Source organism: Plecotus auritus (assembly GCF_963455305.1).
Source record: "Plecotus auritus genome assembly, chromosome: 8".
Classification (NCBI taxonomy): domain Eukaryota; kingdom Metazoa; phylum Chordata; class Mammalia; order Chiroptera; family Vespertilionidae; genus Plecotus; species Plecotus auritus.
The window spans coordinates 26,939,926-26,958,771 of record NC_137782.1 but is presented as its reverse complement, the minus strand read 5'-3'; the positions used below and the strand labels follow the sequence as shown (position 1 = coordinate 26,958,771).

The 18,846-nt window shown below is 41.0% G+C and overlaps 1 protein-coding gene across 4 annotated transcripts in view; it reads left to right on the top strand.

The window, feature by feature from the left end:
- The first annotated feature begins 3,239 nt into the window (after positions 1-3,239).
- The window catches only part of NCOA5 (nuclear receptor coactivator 5), a 29,332-nt gene continuing 13,725 nt past the window's right edge, over positions 3,240-18,846 (top strand). For 2 of the 4 annotated variants that reach the window (XM_080684352.1, XM_080684354.1), the window contains exons 1-2: positions 3,244-3,379; positions 13,401-13,467. In XM_080684352.1, coding sequence (XP_080540478.1) covers positions 13,430-13,467 — 38 coding nt within the window. In that variant the 5' untranslated portion in view covers positions 3,244-3,379; positions 13,401-13,429. Of the gene's footprint in view, positions 3,380-13,400; positions 13,468-18,846 lie in introns of all 4 variants that reach the window. The other 2 variants (XM_080684353.1, XM_080684355.1) reach the window with 1 other exon arrangement.

Sequence of the window (18,846 nt, the reverse complement as noted above, 5' to 3'; positions counted from 1 at the left end):
GTCAGCCAGGCTCTCAGCCGCCCTTCCTCTCTGCGCGCACAAAGACCCTTTGCCATACCTCCAATTCTCTGGGAGCTTTTCTCTTTCCTTCTAGTTGTAGAATTTCCACTCAGCCAGCTTTCCTGTGGTTCTGGATGATGTCTGTTCTGTCTTTTAGTTGTAGTTTTGAAATTGTTGTGCGAGGCAGCAGTTTAGGTGCTTACCTATGCCACCATCTTGGTTTCTCCTGTCCACACTCTCAATGCCTCTCTCCTCGCCTCTCTCCGATGGTCCTATTGGCCAAGGACTCCACAGAATCCTGAAAATTCTCACTTAGAGTGAGTGAACGAAACAACCTGGGGAAAAGGAAAGGAAAAATTCCTGAGAGAAGTCCCTAATCTGCTTCCAGGAGCTCTCAGCAGAGGTGGAAAAAAACCACCCAGCTTCCTTCCCAGGTGCCATGATGTATTATGGTAAGGATCTAAAGACCAAGCCTATCTGCTCATAGGCATTGGACACATCCTGCACCATTCACAAGCAGGAAAGCTAGACAAGAGAGTGCACCCCTCTGTCTTTCCTTCAGTATTTACTTGTTTGCAATTACAACTCAAGTCAGGGGTCCTCAAACTTTTTAAACAGGGGGGCCAGTTCACTGTCCCTCAGACCGTTGGAGGGCCGGACTATAGTTTAAAAAAAAACTATGAACAAATTCCTATGCGCACTGCGGGCCCAGGACGATTCGGCTGCTAAGCAGGACAGGCAGCGGCACCTGGTGGGCCGGATAAATGTCCTCGGCGGGCCGCATGTGGCCCGCAGGCTGTAGTTTGAAGACGCCTGATTTACCTAATTCTATCTCTCTACTAGACAGTAATCTCCAAGATAGCAGGGATGGGTCTGTACTTGCTCATAATAGTGCCTAGCAAGTAGGTATATGATAAACATTCCATTTGGTGAGTAAATTAGTGAAAGAGTGAACATATGAGTTAGTGTCAAAGAGATCTGACTTCCCCTAGTGTTCAGATTCCACAGCTACCATTGTTACCTGGCACAGGAGGAAAACTAGACCCCATGGGGTCGAGGCATTTCCTAACTAATAGAATAGCCTCCCTGATTCATATAGTGATAGATGCGCTAAATCGAGTATATTTACAACTAATTCCATTTCCAGTGACAAATATATTCTATAGATTAAGTAAAAAATACAACATTATACATGCTTCACAGTCAACATTTACATTCTGGGAAATTTATTTTTGGCATTGAATATTCCAAGAAAAATAAATAATTCAAGAAGAGCCTATGACTATATCACCAAAGTCTTTTGCCTCTTGTCAGTGAAATGAATAGGGTACATACACAGCATACTTAAATGTAAATCCAAATAAATTTTTTCTACTTTCTACCTCTCTGCTTTGTTCCTTGTGATACGGAGGTTACAGGTTACAAGAATTAGTATCTAGCTGAAACCGGTTTGGCTCAGTGGATAGAGCGTCGGCCTGCGGACTAAAGGGTCCCGGGTTCAATTCTGGTCAAGGGTATGTACCCAGTAGGAGGTGTGCAGGAGGCAGCTGATCGATGTTTCTCTCTCATCGATGTTTCTAACTCTCTATCCCTCTCCCTTCCTCTCTGTAAAAAATCAATAAAATATATATTTTTTTAAAAAGAATTAGCCGAAACCGGTTTGGCTCAGCGGATAGAGCATTGGCCTGCGGACTGAAGGGGCCCGGCTTCGATTCCGGTCAAGGGCATGTACCTTGGTTGCGGGCACATCCCCAGTGGGAGGTGTGCAGGAGGCAGCTGATCGATGTTTCTCTCTCATCGATGTTTCTAGCTCTCTATCCCTCTCCCTTCCTCTCTGTAAAATATCAATAAAATATATATTTAAAAAAAAAGAATTAGTATCTACATATACTAGTGTAAAAGGCTAATAATGGTAAGTGTCCAACCATCTGACCAGTCACTATGACATGCACTGACCACCAGGGGCAGATGCTCCATTCAGGAGCTGCTGTGAGGCGCACTGGTCATTTACAGAGAAACAGCATTGCGGACCTGGCACACACAAAGCAACACTCGGCTTCCCATAAGTGGGACACAGGCCCTGCCACCACCTGGAGTGACACCCCACCAAATCACAGCCAACGCTGCCAAGACCCCATGGTGCAAAATGCAGCCCACAGCCCAGCCCAGCCTGGAAACGGTGGCTATGGGCACGAGGTAATGATATCACGTAGCAATGCCCAGCTTCCTCTCCCTAGTGACTAGCCTCCTTGCAGTTTCTTCAGCCCAGGAACACAAATGGCTTTATAGCCAGGTGGAAACATTTTACTTTAACCAAATGTCTGTGAAGCATTTTCCCATGCCTCATCTCATTTGATCCTCACAGAAATCCTGGAGTAGTTAGATAGGAGACTCGGTGGAATCCTTTTTCATTAGCTGGAAAACAGAGATTTAGAAAGCTTAGAAACTTGACCCAACTGAAAAGAAGAAAGAAATGGTGGATCTTGAAAATGACTTCAGGTTTTCTTAATGCACAGAATATAGTCAACCACTGATACAGTTAAATATTTTACCCTTGGTTCTCCCTGCGTGATTTACAATAATAATCTGCTTTGTGTTGATATTTACTGCTGTGTTGCTGACAATTACCTGAAAGAGAAGCTGGGGTACTTCACTGGGCTGGAAAAAATTTTAGCTAAATCAGAAAGCAGGTCTAATTAAGCAAATTTATTCTATATATATAAAAGGCTAAGTTGACTCGCGCATACACAATACATATACAGCTCTCGCTGGCGATCTGTCATTGTTGATCATGAATTTGGTTGGCACTTCTATTATAGAGAAAGGGGAAATAGCGATATTAAAATACTTCTAATTAATTTCCTTTCAACGTGCACAAAATAGTGCACCGAGCCACTAGTATACACACACACACACACACACACACACACACACACACACTTCTAAGGTGTTTAGGTTTTCTTTTAGTTTTATGCAAAACTAAATCAAAGTATTTTAGGGTTTATATGCTCTATTTTCACAAAGAAGGAAGGCTCCCTGAAAATTAGAAGAATGGCGGAGCCCTTTGGGGTGGGGAGACCTGGCTGGGAACACTGTTACTAAGCAACCCCTAGCGCTCTCAACTGCCCTCAGAGCTGAGGAAATCCATGTCCTAACTCAGCCCTACCGTAAACCCGCGCGCTTTTGCGACATTGCCGTGCCTGTCGCTGCGTGCGCGCCCTCTGCCCCCACTCTCCGCCCCAACCGCCATTGCCTCGTGCCCGCGCCGGTCGGTTGGTGGCGCCTTTGTCCTACGGCGGGCAGGTGGGCTGAGGCAGAGGCGGCGGCGGCGGCGGGCCTGAGGCGAAGGAGCATCGGGGAGCCCGCCGTGCTGGTAGCGGTGAGTGCCGGGAAGCGGTGGCCGTCCGCCGAGGCATGGGACTGACGGGCAGGCAGTTGAGGTGGACCCGGGCCGAATGGGGAGGCTGAGCCTGGAGGGCCTGCTTGACGCGCCACGGCGGCCGCGGCTCCCTCTGGGTGCGCGCGGGGCTGCGCATGCCCGGTGCGGGGCGCGGCCTCCTCTGGCGCTCGTGCGGCCCAGGCCCGGCCATTCCGGGAGGCCGGTGGTGGGCTCAGGTCCCGCGGCGCCGCACTGCAGCCGCCTGTCTGCGCGCGAATCGCCGACAATAGCCCCCAGGCTTCTCTGTAGCATAGGGATGCACATCTCGCCCTGCTTCTCAAAAAGGTGAAATCGCTCGCCTGCGGGTCATTAGCGAGACGGTGGCGCAGTCGGGATTCGAACCCGGGTCGAGCCTGGCCACCTCACCCGGCGTTCTCCGTGGCGTACAGCGCGGTGCGGCGTACCCAGCGGTGTCCGGGATCGCCGCAGCCTCGCGGCCCCTTGACAGCATCCTAGAGGCATCTCTTTGTCATGTGACAGCCCTATCTATTTTATAACGCGGACGCCGGGCCCAGATAACCGGGAAAGAAACTATGCCGAGGTTACCCCGGAATTAGCGACAGAGCCAGCACCCCAACCTGCTGGCTCTCCTGTCTCGTGACCGATAGCACTTTCGACACCGGGACTACCCGCCAGGGCCTTTTTTTTAGGACGGCGTTCCCCAAATTCCAGGCTCTCGCGTTGCACCTTTATGTCCGGAGACCGTCTATACTGCTGTTTATTTTATCAAATGTTAATTTTTTCCCTTGAAAACTGACTCTCCTTCCCCCCCCCCCTTTCTTACATATATTTGTTTAGGGTGGAAACGTATGTCACAAACGTATAATGGAAGTCAGTTATCTTTCTAATGCTCAGAAAAAAATAAATAAATACCTATCCATTAAAATAAACAGCGCGTCCTTGTTCCTGCTGAAATTATTCTGCACTCCACGCTTTGGGAAACGCTGCCCTTAGGATTATGGGGTTAATTCTGGCCTTTACTCTGTGCACAGAATTTTTCCCTGAGGCGTAACAGGTTCTGTGAAATGCCCCCAGGATTTTTGGGGATGGTAATTAATATTATAAACGTTCTGGTTGTAAAGTGTTTTCATTATTGACTTAAAAATGATAGGAGGGATGCAGGAACTCTCCGCTCAAGTGCATCCGGTGTGCCTTCTCAGTTTTTTTTTTTGTGTTGTGGTGTGGTGGTCACCTGACAGTTCATAAAAAGATGTTTCTGCAGACGTTAATGGAGCAGTTTGGGGTTTTGACAACTCAAGATTTAATGTTTTTTTAATTAATCAGTCTGGGTGTGAAAACTAACTTTCAATGGTGACTTTTTCAAACCAGTAAAGCCCAAACATTGCATTGTGGGTATTGGAGATGACTTGACTGTGTGCTAAGATCAGATTCTTCCTTCATCCTGCTTTCTTTGCCTTTCTTTTAGCTCCAGATATTCTTTGAAACCTCTGACAAAAATCTTTTAACCTAAAACACAGAAACAGTGATCACTAATAGAATGTGCTGGAGAAACCACACTGCAAGGCCCAGTGGAAGGAATTTTTCTGGGTGCAGGTTACCCAATGTCCCATGCCTGTAAACACACATTTAAAAGGAGGCGTTGACAAATTAACAAGCTAACAGTCTGTTCTGTTTGTAATCTGTTCATAACCTCTGTTTTTGTGTGTGAGCAAGCACATTCACTTTAATTTATTAAAAGGTTACTCTGAAAAGTCAGCTCAGGCTACTCAAAGATTTTTTCCTCAGGCTGTGTAAAAAAAAAATATCCATATTTCTTGGGATAACTTTGGTATGAGCACAATGTAGAAATTACGTAAGGCTAAGGTCATTTTCTTCACATTTCTAAGCAGCAGTTCTGTGTAGAGAAGAAATGATAATTTTTTTACATGAGTCAGTTTCAGAACTTCAGCAAATGGAGCCTCATCTACCTGTGCTCAAAAGCTAAGAATAAACATCTTTTGGAAAGGCTTTAAAAGTCTGATGGTTTCATTTTAAATAACCATTGCAAGCATTCCATCTCTGTGGCCTGCAGATGGCAGTACCTTTGTATGGCTTGTTACTACTGTGAGAATTACTAAAATTTACTTGTGCTTTTAAGAATGGAAAACCTTTGGAGGAAGTATATTTAATATTTTAATCCCTTCAGCAATTTTTGTTTTTGACTTCCAGGAAGAATGAAATGTCTATTTCTAAACTCATATTACTCTTAATGGTAATGATAACATATAACTAGCGGTGCATATCGTTTATGAAGCAGGTTTACAAATAATCTTGTGAGATAGCTAGACTGGTATTAAATCTTTTTTGCATATGAGGAAATAATGTCTCAGAGAGGTTAGATTTCTTGCTCAGATCACATATTGAAGATAAAAGATTTCATGATCAAGCAGAATTGGGACATGTTGAGGTAAAGTGGTGTTCTTACTCCAGAATTTCTCAGGGGCTTTTAACATGTTAAACATATGCAACGTAGATGTTCAAGAGAGAAAAATACCATGATGCCTTTCTCTCACTATGCCCCCAGGAACATCTTGAAGTACCAATATTTCCCAAAACTTACTCTTTCTGCTACACTTCATTTCCTCTATATACCTATGGTTTACTAATGATTACTGTGTGTCTTTGAGACAAGTGTTTTTTAAAGTTCAGTTAGCAAAAAAAAAAAAAAGTTCAGTTAGCTTTTTTGTGCCAAAAGATTTGCCTTGTGAACAGAATACATGTTTTGTCTAGACTATTCAGCTTATGCAGAGTTAAAGAAAGTCAAGAAATTAGGAGAGTAGTACCAATAGAAAGTTACCCTCTATGTTAGTTTCATTAATGAGAGACTTTAAAAGGATCAGGGTAAGGCCACTGTCTGAAGCAGCAGCACATTAGGGAAATATGAAGTACACTGACAGCTAAATATATAATACCAGCATGCCTGCTGCTTTTTAAATGGTGGTTTTATTACCACCAGATATGAATATTTATAAGGATGGTCATTTTCATTCTTCATCCTATCACTAAAAAAAAATAAAGATAATAGTCCACTGGACCAATTACTTTTATGGTAAGAAAGTAATTCCCCTCAAAGAATTAGAACTTTTTCAGTCCCTAAGACTCTTTTTTCCTTTATTTCATGTTCAAAACAACATTATTGTTGACCTTTATAAAGAACAACAGCTTTAGGCAAGGATCAGGGCAACTGAAGTTGCATTGGAGAGCAGAGTGTCACACTAACTTCATAAAATATCTTGAGTGTTCCCCTGGTTGTCATCTGGAATGATTGAGTTACTGAAGATTTGGTTGATCCTGCAGCAAATGGATGAGCTTTGGAGAACTTTAAATTATAATTAATTTGGTTTTGCCCTGGTCAGTGTGGCCCAGTTGGATGAGGGTCATTCCATGCACCAAACGGTCCCCGGTTTGACGCCTGGGCTTTGGGCTTGATCCCAGTAGTAGGTGTGCAGGAGGCAGCCCATTGATGTTTCTCCCTCTCTCTGAGATCAATTAAAAATAATAAGTAATTTGATTTTAGCTGAGTATACTTAATTTTGTAATTGGATCAGAAATGATACAAGAAATTTATTTTTAAACTCTTACAGTTCTTTTTGACATCCAAGAGAAAAAAAATAGGGAAAAATGTGATTTTTGGCCAGTTTTAAAATTAAGGATTATAGACGTGTAACTGAACCTTTTGTAGTCTTTGGGAAACTTACATTAGGACATCATCAGTCACGTGAACAGCTCAATGGAAATACAGATTCTTAGATACAGCTCCCTACCTCTTACTGGTCTCTGGAGGTGAGGCTAAGGAATCTGTCTTTTCAAAACCCAGCCTTGTGATTTTTTTTTATGTACATTAAAGTTTGAGAACCCCTGATACAGGACTTTAGAAAATTAGTTTTCATTGGTTTGTGGTTGGGTTTACATTAATAGATTTGTTTTAAACAAGACCTTAATTTAACTATAAAAATGTTTTGGCTTCATAATTTGAGCTAGAGGTAATAAGAATAGTTAGGATTTCTGTTGGTCTTTAATATTTTTAATTCTTTCCATTTAGTAGGATGCTTTCACCTTCTTGAGAACAAAGAAAGCTGACCTACCAAGAGTCCATGGTCTGCTTATGGATGTAAAATTATATATGTGGCCATTTTTCTCTTTTTGCAGAGAGTTGCATTTAAATATAACAAAATGCCTCAGAAGTAGATGTTGTAGCCCCTGCCAGCAAAACAATACTGACAGCTCTAGTTTGCCCATTATTAGCCAAAGAAGTATATAACCTGCTATCAAAAAGTGACAAGGTCGGTGTCTAATATTTTTTCTGCCATTTTATAGCTAGGTAATTGGAAAAAGAAGCTTAAATTTTTGGGCTACCTTTTAAATGGTCAAATATAATTGAAGAAAAGTTGGGGGGGGGGACAACTGACCTTAGAATTGGACATTATTGTTACCTTTAGCACTATGGAAATTTGGGCTCCTTTGGAAGTAGCTGTGTGATTGATTATGCCTTCTGTGCTGTTTGCAGGGATTAAACTTTTACAGATGTTAGCCATTGTCATGATATTTTTTGTAACAGATTATGAGTTATTCCTCCTTGAACACAGGAGAGATTTGTGAATGGAGGACCTAAATATATTATGTTATTGGTATATTAATATGCACTAAAGGGATAAATAGATAATAGAGTAGTAGTTCCCAAATACCTGCCAAGAATCATCTGAGAAACCTGTTAGAATACAGATTTCTAGGCTTCATTGTCAGATTCTAAAAGTTTGAGATGGGGTCTGAGAATCTGATTTTTAATCATCTTACCGGGTAGTGCTGATACATCTTCATTAAAGAAATGTGGAGAATGAAGAGAATCTCTCTATAAATAAAAGGCTAATAGGCAAAGTGTTCCCTCAGAAGTTCGACTGGGAGACCAGTTCGATCGATCGATCGCTATAATGTGTGCTGACCACCAGAGGCGGGGCAGAACGAAGGAAGGCCCCAGCTGGCATATGGAAAGCCCCAATCGGCCCTGATCACAGGCCAGGCCTAGGGTCCCTACCCGTGCACAAATTTCATGCACCTGGCCTCAGGGGAGTTGTCTAATGAGTATAGAGTGTTTTAGTTTTGCAAGGTGAAAAGTTCTAGAGATCTGTTGCACAACAGTGTGAATATACTTAACCCTACTGAACTGTATGTTTAAGAATGGTTGTTGGGCCAGTGTGGCTCAGTGGTTGTGCATCAGCCCATGAACCAAGAGGTCACGGTTCGATTCCAGTTTGGTTTTATTCCTGTTCGATTTGATTCCAGTTCGATTCCCGGTAAGGGCATATGCCTGGGTTGTGGGCTTGATCCCCAGTAGGGGATGTGCAGAGGCAGCCAATCGATGATTCTCTCTTATCATTGATTTTCTGTCTCTCTGTCTCCCTTTCTCTGAAATCAATAAAACATATTAATAAAGCAGAGCATTCTCTTATCCCTGATAGTTACAATATAGCTCATTATAATATCCCTGATGTTACAATATACCATCAAAGTCATCTTCATAAATATAGTTTGAGAAGTCAGTATGGTTTTTCAAGTGGCATTTTTCATTTAGTAGTATCTGGTTTTCAACTAAGCCTTTTAGGGAGTTTAATTTGTAGTTACTTATTGAAATTATATACGTTTCTGGATTCATTCAACAGCCAATAGTGGTACTGTCACTAAGTGCTGTGATTGTGATTCATACTGCACTTGTTCAGAATAGTTTACATTGCATTGGTGTGGAGTATAACAATTGGTTTTAAGGCAAAAAAAAAAAAAGTTATTTTATGATGGCACAATTAAAAAATAGAGCAAAGCAATTTTTGGTGCTGTGAATGAAATGTGTATTTATTTATAACATCCAAGGACCATTGTGTGAACCTTGTCTGGCATATTAGTCTAAAATAAAATTATAGATTAGGCATTGTGTCTTCCTTTGGGAGTTCTTTACCCCAGTCTTTTGTGCCTTAAAACAGCTCTGCCACTTCCTGTATAACACCATGTTTTCTAAATTATTTTCTGGGATTTTTTTCTTTTATGTAAATCCCTTTAGTTGGTACTGTTTTTCTTATCTAAAAGTCCTTATTTGAAAAGTGCTCTTAACTGTTTTCAGAAGACCACTTGGAAATTATAGATATTCTGGCCAGGGTTAAGCACCTTGTGATAATGGTGATTTTGAATGCAGCCGTGGGCAAACTACGGCCGGCCGGCCGGATCCGGCCCGTTCGGCTGTTCTATCCGGCCCACGGAGCCGAAAGAGCGGAGGGTTCTCTTGCTCTCCCCTCTGCTCCTTTACTTTGAATTTATATTAGTTCACACAAACACTCCATCCATGCTTTTGTTCCGGCCCTCCGGTCCAGTTTAAGAACCCATTGTGGCCCTCGAGTCAAAAAGTTTGCCCACCCCTGTTTTGAATGGCATCCACATTGCTGATATAACTAACAAAGTATAGAAGTAGCAACCAAGCTGAGGTGGAAGAGACACAGAGACTGACTTTTGGTCTTAAGCATATGTGGCTGGGATAAAATATGGCAGGAGGAGAGAAAAAAAGCACTATTCTCTTTTTCGTGAGAAGGAGGATCATTCTACCTGTCCTTGGAGAGTCCCACATTGCCACTAACTTCTTGATTAAATTCTCTCCAATTATGGCTCCCCATCTAATGTTCAGAAAAAAAGGTGTCTTCTCCTTTACAGTCTTTTTTTTTTTTTTAAGTGTGTGTAGCATATATATACTAGAGGCCTGGTGCACGAAATTCATGCACTCAGGGGGTCCCTTAGCCTGGCCTGAACCCTGTTGCAGTCCAGGAGCCCTCAGCAGTCAGACATCCTTAGTGTTGTTGCAGCGCTCACCAGCCATGAGCCTGGCTCACGGCTTCTGGCTGAGCGGCAACTCCCCCTGTGGGAGTGCACTGACCACCAGGGTCAGCTCCTGCATTGAGCGTCTGCCCCCTGGTGGTCAGTTCGCAGCATAGCAACCGGTCATTCTGCCGGTTCCAATATTTGCATTCTCTTTACTAGTTCCAATATTTGCATTTCCAAAGAGAAAACTTGTTGAAATGAACTTCCAACCTCCAATGGATGGGTTTTCAAATTGTGTGACAAAAAATTAGGATGGAGCGCCTGACCAGCATGGCTCAGTGGTTGAGCGTAGACCTAATGAACCAGGAGGTCTCGGTTTGTTTCCTGGTCTGGCACATGCCTGGGTTGCGGGCTCAATCCCCAGTAGGATCAATGATTCTCTCTCATTGTTAATGTTTCTCTCTCTCTCTCTCTCTCTCTCTCTCTCTCCCTCTCCCTCTCCCTCTCCCTCTCCCTCTCCCTCTCCCTCTCCCTCTCCCTCTCCCTCTCCCTCTCCCTCTCCCTCTCCCTCTCCCTTCCTGTCTAAAATCAATAAAAAAATTTTAAAAAAAATTAGGATGGGCAAGGTATTTTTTCTTGACTCTAAATCTTTACTATACTGTGATCAGCTCCCTGAAGTTATTTATACTTTTGATTGTTTCTCTATTATTCCTGTATTATTGAACTAACAGGTTTTCCAAAAGTTCTGTGTGCACATATGTTAGGATTTTTTATGTGTGGGGATTGGTGGTTGTTGACAGTTTTGCTTTCCTCTCACTGAAAATTCCCACAACCCTATCCTAACCTGAGTAATCCTCTTGTATGGCAATAAGATTATAAAAAATTTCCAGGTCTCATTTTATCCGTATCTCACTCAAGATAGAACTTTAAGGAACTCTTAAATAGGGGTGAATAAACAAACACTTGGCACACCATACTAAAATTTTACTAACTCCTAAACTTTAAAAAATGGTCTAAGAGAGCTCTTTTGGCAGAAGAAACATAAGCCACACCATCCAAGAAGAACTGCTCTGGACTACTCAATGAAAATAGTTATAGGAGGCACATTACAATTAAAATGGTTTAAAGATATAATCTTGAATTTTAAAATAATATTGCAAATAATTTCCCCAACTTCAAAGTAAAATACTTACCTCCTTCATTCTAACTGGAACCAGTTTTGCCCCAAAGGTATATAATGCATGACTACTTTTATCTCCCCAGTCTTATGTGCAGGCACTCACAGAACTAGATATAATTATACAGTGTAATAATCCTTTTCATATGATGAGGGCAAATTATAATACAGCATTAATAGAAACTTAACCAACTAAAGTAATACCACATGTTCTATATTCTCACCTAAATGTTAGGTCAAGTCAGAGTTTAGATGAGTATTCTTTATTCACAGGACTATTTAATAATGTTTGGAACTCTGCTAGAAAATACGGTACTTACTTAAAAGAGATTTTTACACCAGCACTACCCCCAGTGTATTCCAGAGATACTTTGAAAAGTTCTTAAATAATCAAAGACATCACATTTCTCTGAATCACAGTCACCCTATATTAGAAAGCAGTACAAAGTAAATGAGCGCACTAGGTCAGTAGGCCCTTCTAAACCTGAATTGATATTCTTCACAATTATATATAAAAGAATTAGGTATTTTCTATAAGGACTATCATTTGTAATTCAGATGTTAGTGAACCTGTAAATTGTGAAAGTGCCACGTGCAGTATCAAAACCATGGTTAGATATTACTGGCATGTCCTACATAGAAAATATTTTCTGATTTTTTAAAAATAGAGGGATTATAACTTGTTTCTGCATAATTGAAAACATGAGAGGCAATTTAGAATATGCTTCTCTGGCTATATAGATTTATGTTACCTTAGTTTTGTTCAAAGCCATTTTCTTCTAGGCATAATGGAAAGAGAATTCTGATTTAAAATGGAATTGAAGATTGTTCTCACTAGAATAGTAACTCAGAAGTCAATATAGCAGGATAAAGTCTACACCAGCCCTCTTAAGTTTGTTTGTTGTGTTTTGTTATTGTGGTCTTTCATGTGATAGGACTCTGGTTGGAAGCACTCTATGTGAGTGCTTAATAGCATTTAATGTCATTAAATATAATATCAATTGCTTAATATGAAACAAGGGCAACAAAACTCTACACTGCAGCAGGAAGCAATTTTATTTCTCAAGTATGAAGTTTTTAATGCATTTATATATATTTAAGTTATATAAAATTGTCAGGTTATCTTTTGGGTATACGGTAGGTTGGTACGTTTCTTTAGAAATTTCATGAGTTCTTATTTGTACATGGTGTTTTACTTCAATTTTTACAAAGCTAGTTTGTTTTGTTTTCAGCAACCATGCTTTAACTGCACAAATTGGCTTTTCTATAAGTTTGTATAATTCTCTCCCCAACCTAGATGTATATGTCAGGTTTCTCTAATGAAAACTTACGGGGAGTGTTTTATTACCTAACGCTTCTATACCAAATGCCAGTTCTTACTCTCAGGTACTTATCTATGAGGGTCATAGATATGAACATGTCAGATACTTTGTTTAGAAAAAAATTAATCCATTTCTTTCCCACATCTCATTCTGGAAGAGTCTATCCAATGGAATACAGCACAAGGCATGCTAAAAGGAGGCCCCACTTCGTGGAATATTGGAAGTTTGAAGACAATGGAGTTCAGCTCGTACTTCTTTATAACATAAAATGGGATTATTTGCCTTTACTCTTTTTGTTTTGTTTTGTTAACACTCTCCTTATTTTTCTTTCACCCTTTTCCCCTCAAAAAACAAATCTCCCCCTTTGGAGGTGGGGGGTGGGAGAGTGTTAGGTTTAGGACTTGCAAAGTGTTAAAACGTTGACATAATCAGCTTTACACAAATTGTGTGTTCACTAGAAAACTGAGGACATTCCTTACCAAACCATGACAATGTACTGCCATAACTTAATAAAAACTGCCCAAGTGACAGTGTGTCTTCTGAATGGATTTTCTTACACCATCTGGTTGTCATTGTTGTTCTTTTGTTATTGCTTTCATTTGAAATATGCTGATGATCTTGTTTTTATTCCGTAGCATTGAACAGATGGGTTGATTATTCTTTTCAGATATTAATAAGGCAGCGGAAAGAAGAAATATGAATACGGCTCCATCAAGACCCAGCCCCACACGAAGGTAAAGTACCCTGAAGCAGTGAGTTACCTTGGGAGAGTTGGGCTCTGGGGAGTTAAGCCCAACTTCGTACATCAAGGGTCTTTTCTTCCCCCCAACAAATCAGAAACACTCAAGCAAATAATAAGAACATGAACCATGTGTGAAGGGCCTTGCTGCTTTTTTTAAACATGCATCAGGAGATACCGAGGAAGCTTTGTGTTTTCGGTGGCAAACCCAGCAAGTTCAGCTTGCAACATGAGTTGCAGGCGATTGGAAGAGGATAAACCTCTGTTTGTCCCCAGCTCACGTGTCAGTGGGAGCCTCCACAGCAGGAGTGCCCCAGGGTCGTTGGTGTGTGCCATGCTGCTGCAGCGGGCAGCAGAGATTCAACACTTCATTCCAAATGGCTGCCAGTCCAGATGTTAACCCAGGTTTACGGAAAGTACTGCTTGAGAGATTGCTGCTGTACCTGTGCTGCAAATCACCCGTTTACTCACATGCTTGGGTTACCCACTGAGGAGAAATAAAAAGGCATAAACACGCCTCCTCTCAAAAGTCTCCCTTTTTCTTAGCCTTCCTGGAAATAAAAGGCATTTTCCCCAAACTAGTCTTTCTTCCAGCATATACAAAAGAGATAGTCTTGATGTGTACCCTGGAGATAGGCATTAAATTGGCCTCTTCTGGCAAAGAAGAGCCTTATTAATGTTACCATTTACACCAAGATGAGTATATTGTGTCCAAAAGTGTCACCCTGCAAGCGGATGATATCTGGTGTCTCTTCATGGCTCAAGTGGATACTTAGTGTGGATTTTGCCTTTGTCCCTAAGTAAAAATGCCAACTTTCTACTGTAAACTACATATCAAAACTACATGCCACAGTAAACTATATTTCCTACAATGGATTGAACACTGCTGAGTACAATGAATCCTAGTCTGTACTGGTAGCTCCACAGGTCACCTCGGGATATACCCAACTGAGCATTTACACATAACATACAGCTATCCTGTTTTGGGACAAAACATTTTTTACCTACTTATAGGAAAGAATGGCTGCTGTATGTTTGGTGTATATGCCCCCACTTGGATATGAAGGGTGGGTATTTTCTAAGCTACCAGGAATAGATTGCACATGTCTGCTTCAGAGTTTAACAGACCCAAGGTTAATGCTTCAGTTGGATTCTTTGAGCATTTTGCCAGGCGGAGGAGTTGAATCTGATATCACAACTACCGCTGTCAGGTGGATGCCTTGGTCTCGCTGCAGAAGTGAGAATATACATTGGTATTCTATCTGTTCTCTCTAACACTATAAGGAGTACCTGCAGCTTATAGGTAAATACTTTGTTGATTGATTTTGTGAGTATTCTAAAAAAAACAAATGAATCCTGCAGAACTTCAACAGTTCCATATAATTGCTTCCATTATGCTGCATCTAACCGTGCTTCAGATTTGGGACAGTTCCATCTGTGTTGCATCTCATTGCCCCAATAAACATGGAATACTGATGGCTAAGAACTTGCATCTATCTAATGGTTAGAACTGTGGGACTCCCATTGGAAGCTGTGGTTGCCAAATGGCTTGAAAGAAGACCTAGTTGTATCTATTTTCAAGGAGCTCTAATCTGTGTTGCTGAAATAGGTAGCTTATAGGAAGGTATGTGGAATTGGCAAATATAAAGACACTGACTCCACTAGTAAAGTCTTTCCCCACTCTGTTGTCCCCATGATGTTTATGATTTCTGGATAATAGCTGTGTGTTTCTTTAGACAAAAAAGGGGGGAGGCAAACAGAGTGTAGCTTCTGTTTGTGCTATGAATTAAAAATATTTTATGTCATATTAATGATACTTAGTCAAATGCTTTAAACATTATCAGTTGATTGTAGCTTTCAACAAACATTGTCAGTGTTGGGGAAATAACCAACTCCACTGGTTGGAATCCAATATAGCCATTGCCAGTACATTAAATTTAAAAAATAAATTTTACACCAAGCTAAAATGTAATTCCATAATTTCATCTTTATTGGAAGAAATAGCTTTATGCCTTTTTAAAAAACTATTCCCCCCTCAAAAAAAAAAAAAGCCAAAAAAAAACAGCATACAGGCAACATTGCAAGGAGCCTTTTAAAATGTTCTTCTTACCGGATATATAAATATATGTCATTTTTATATACCTTTTAAAATATCACCTTCCTCAGAAATAAATTTTAAAATTAGGTTGTTTAGATATGGTTGGGGCCGTGGTTTCCTCCTTTATTTATAATCAATAGAAGGGATAGCTAGGCTAATTTAAATTTAGTAAGACACTCAGTCTTCCCCTTGGTGATGTGCTCCTATCTGGGTTCCTCATCATGTTATTTAACATGCTAAAGTTTCATAAAATCATGTTTAATAAGATTCAGGGAAGAGGGATGTTCACATTTAGTAAAACCTATTCTGAGCCCCATTTAAAACCTGAGCAAAGAGTCCCAGTTTTTTGCCTTTAAAAATAAGAATTTTAAAACCCTAAAACCAAACGAATTGTAGACATTGTATTTAAAATAAAACATTAACACTTTAATCATTGCTTTGATCATGTTATGCATTATCTCTTAAGATATATCAATAGGGCAGAAATAAAATGCAATAAGTAGGCAAGATGGGTGAGTGGTTAGCCTAAAAGGGGCTGATCATTTCTCTGAGGGTGAACACTTGATATCACATCACCCTTTAGGTACATGCCTCTAATCAAAGCCTTGAATTACAAATGTACCAGTATGTTTACAACAACCATACTGCCTTCATTTGACAACCCTGATTTTTTTATGTGCCCCCAGCCATGAGGAATGCATTTTTCATGGGAGGGGGGAATCACTATACCTGTGACAAATATTTCCCTTAAGTCGTTCATGTATTCAGTGCTGCTACTTTTAAATTGTTTAAGCATGCTGGCAAGACCTTTGTAACACCTTGTTTTGCTGGACTTTAACCTTGAGTGTCAAAACGCCTAGGTATCTTTGGGAATTTTCACAGGATTATCACCTCTTCAAATGTCTCTGCAAGGCACAGCTCTGCTGGCATTGCTCTCGGTTCAGTAATGTGCCTCCCTAATGATTCCAACTGTCAGTATGTAATTCTGACAATATTTGCCCAGCCAAGCACAGTACTTTGCATCGGAAATCCCTGCTCTGGATCAAATTTCAGCCTGAATTCTCATCCTTTAACCCTTGGACCACTTCATTTGACTTCTTTATGAGTATATTACATAGTTACCATGCAAGTTGCCTGGCATTGGTGCTAGGCATTAGGCCTTCTTCAAAAACTGGACCATGATTCTAGTTGTGCCTCAGATGTTCTCAGTTTCCATCTGTAGCTCAACACCTTGATAACCCAGGTCTTGAAACATACCCGTACGTAGATGTGGCTTCCAAGTGAGACTCTCTAGTTCCTCATCCTTCCCATATGACCTGAAGAAAAGCAAGTAGAATTAATTCATCTACATCAAAAGTTCTGCAGAGAGTTTTCCTCATATTTTTAAGGATTTTTAGGCCTGATGCCTCTTCAGTGAAAGTCATCAAGGACTCAGTTCATCCAAAATAACCTAGCTGTAGACAAGTTTCTTATATTGCCTAAGATGGTTTCTACCTATCCACAATGTTAATTCCTTTGATAACTGCTTGCTCCTTGGATGTGAGACAGCCCTAGCTTAAGGTGGGCCTCACGATTAAAGATTCCAGGCTGCGATTAACCCTGTACTAACACTTAAGAAGAACCTTCAGTTCTCAGCAAGTGCCATCTCTACCATCAGAAAAGTCATATTTGTGCTGGAGAAAATCATCAGAGTGCTTCCTAGGGAGACACATGGGCACTTACAAAATTTGAATCTGGGAGGTATATCTCATTGTGCACCATATCCTACATGCACCTAATGGCAAAATTCTGCTCAAGTCCTTTGTCTTCATTTCTGACAGCATGGAACCATTGTCGTGGGGGATCAACATCACATAGCAACCAGCCATTTAGATAATTATATTTGTGGACAGTATCTGTGACAGAACAGAAGTATGAAGAGCTGGTGAAGGATTTTTTTTCAGGAGGGGAAAAAGGCTGGACCTCCCAAGGAAAATACTACAGTAACAAAAAGATGTTGACAAAGAAAAGGACAAAGGCCTTCCTCCCTGACCTGTACAAGGCCAAAGAAAAACAACCTGAGCTTGAGGTTTCAGCCTCTGGCTGAAGACAAGTTCAAAGCCCTTCACAGTCTTCAAGATGATCAGCTATCCGTTCTTACTCTGTAGACTCTCAGATGGACAGTAGTCGACACTACCCCTTCAGTGCCCAGGAAGAAAAGCAATTCTTCCAGAAGCACATCACTTGCCATCTGAGCCATGCATGGCTTTTCCCTTCACCCACTCCTCCCTTACCTCTCAACTGTTTCCAAATGATGGCTATATTTCTCTTGAGGCAAGAGCATTTGGCTACCAATATTTTCCCCCTGCTGAATAGATGAGGAATATTTAACAGAATTTTAGTAGTGTTTATCACCTGCCTTCAGTTGTGGACTCGAGTGCTGAAATTTATTTAACCACTTTCTAGTTTCATTTTAACCTCTACTGACCTGGTACCTGAGGGTACACTGCATTTGGTCTCCATTTAAACACCTCTCGTATGGTGGGAAGATATTTTGAATCTTATTATGCTCCAGAAACTTGCTTCTAACCCACTGGCTATCTGAGGTCAAGCATCTCATTCTGCAGGCTTTCTCCTTGTGGCACTCTGAATCCTGCACACTGTACCACCCTTTTGATAGCTGGTCTTGCTTTGAGAAAGATGTTGGGGCCAGCAGCTGGAGTCCTGGAAGCCCTTTTGTCCTGGGGAAGTTCTTTGTTTGGGTCCTGAAGTGACCCTAAAGGGGTTTTTGTTTTTGTCTTCAGAGGAACAGCAGTCTGCCATATTGCTCATCTTTTGAGAGGAAAAAAGCCTGGCCTTTTCATTTTAGAGAATTACTGTCTTCTCTATCCCTACTTCTACCACTTTGGTTCTTTTCCCCCTTGTGAATGAATATCATCCCTTCTACATTTTTATACAGAAAGCAATTGAGGGGGAATTAGTAGTTGGATAGCACATGAAGTTCAAATTCATTGAGGGGAGGGGGAATGCTTGCCTTCTCAAACTGGAAACGTGAACCCAGGCTTTGGGAATTTAGGATTATGGTCAACCTCCAGGGATGGACTCTGACAGGTAAGTAAGTATTCCAGTGGGTTCAAAAGAATGAGAACCAAATATGGCATTTATAATTATCCTAAGGCCGCGAATAACATGCTCTTCCACCAACCCAAAGCCTTGTGTGTGGTCTGTGGTCTGTCAAGCTCATATCTCTCTCAGTCCTGATTGCCAAGAACACTTGAAATCTGATTCCACCTCTAA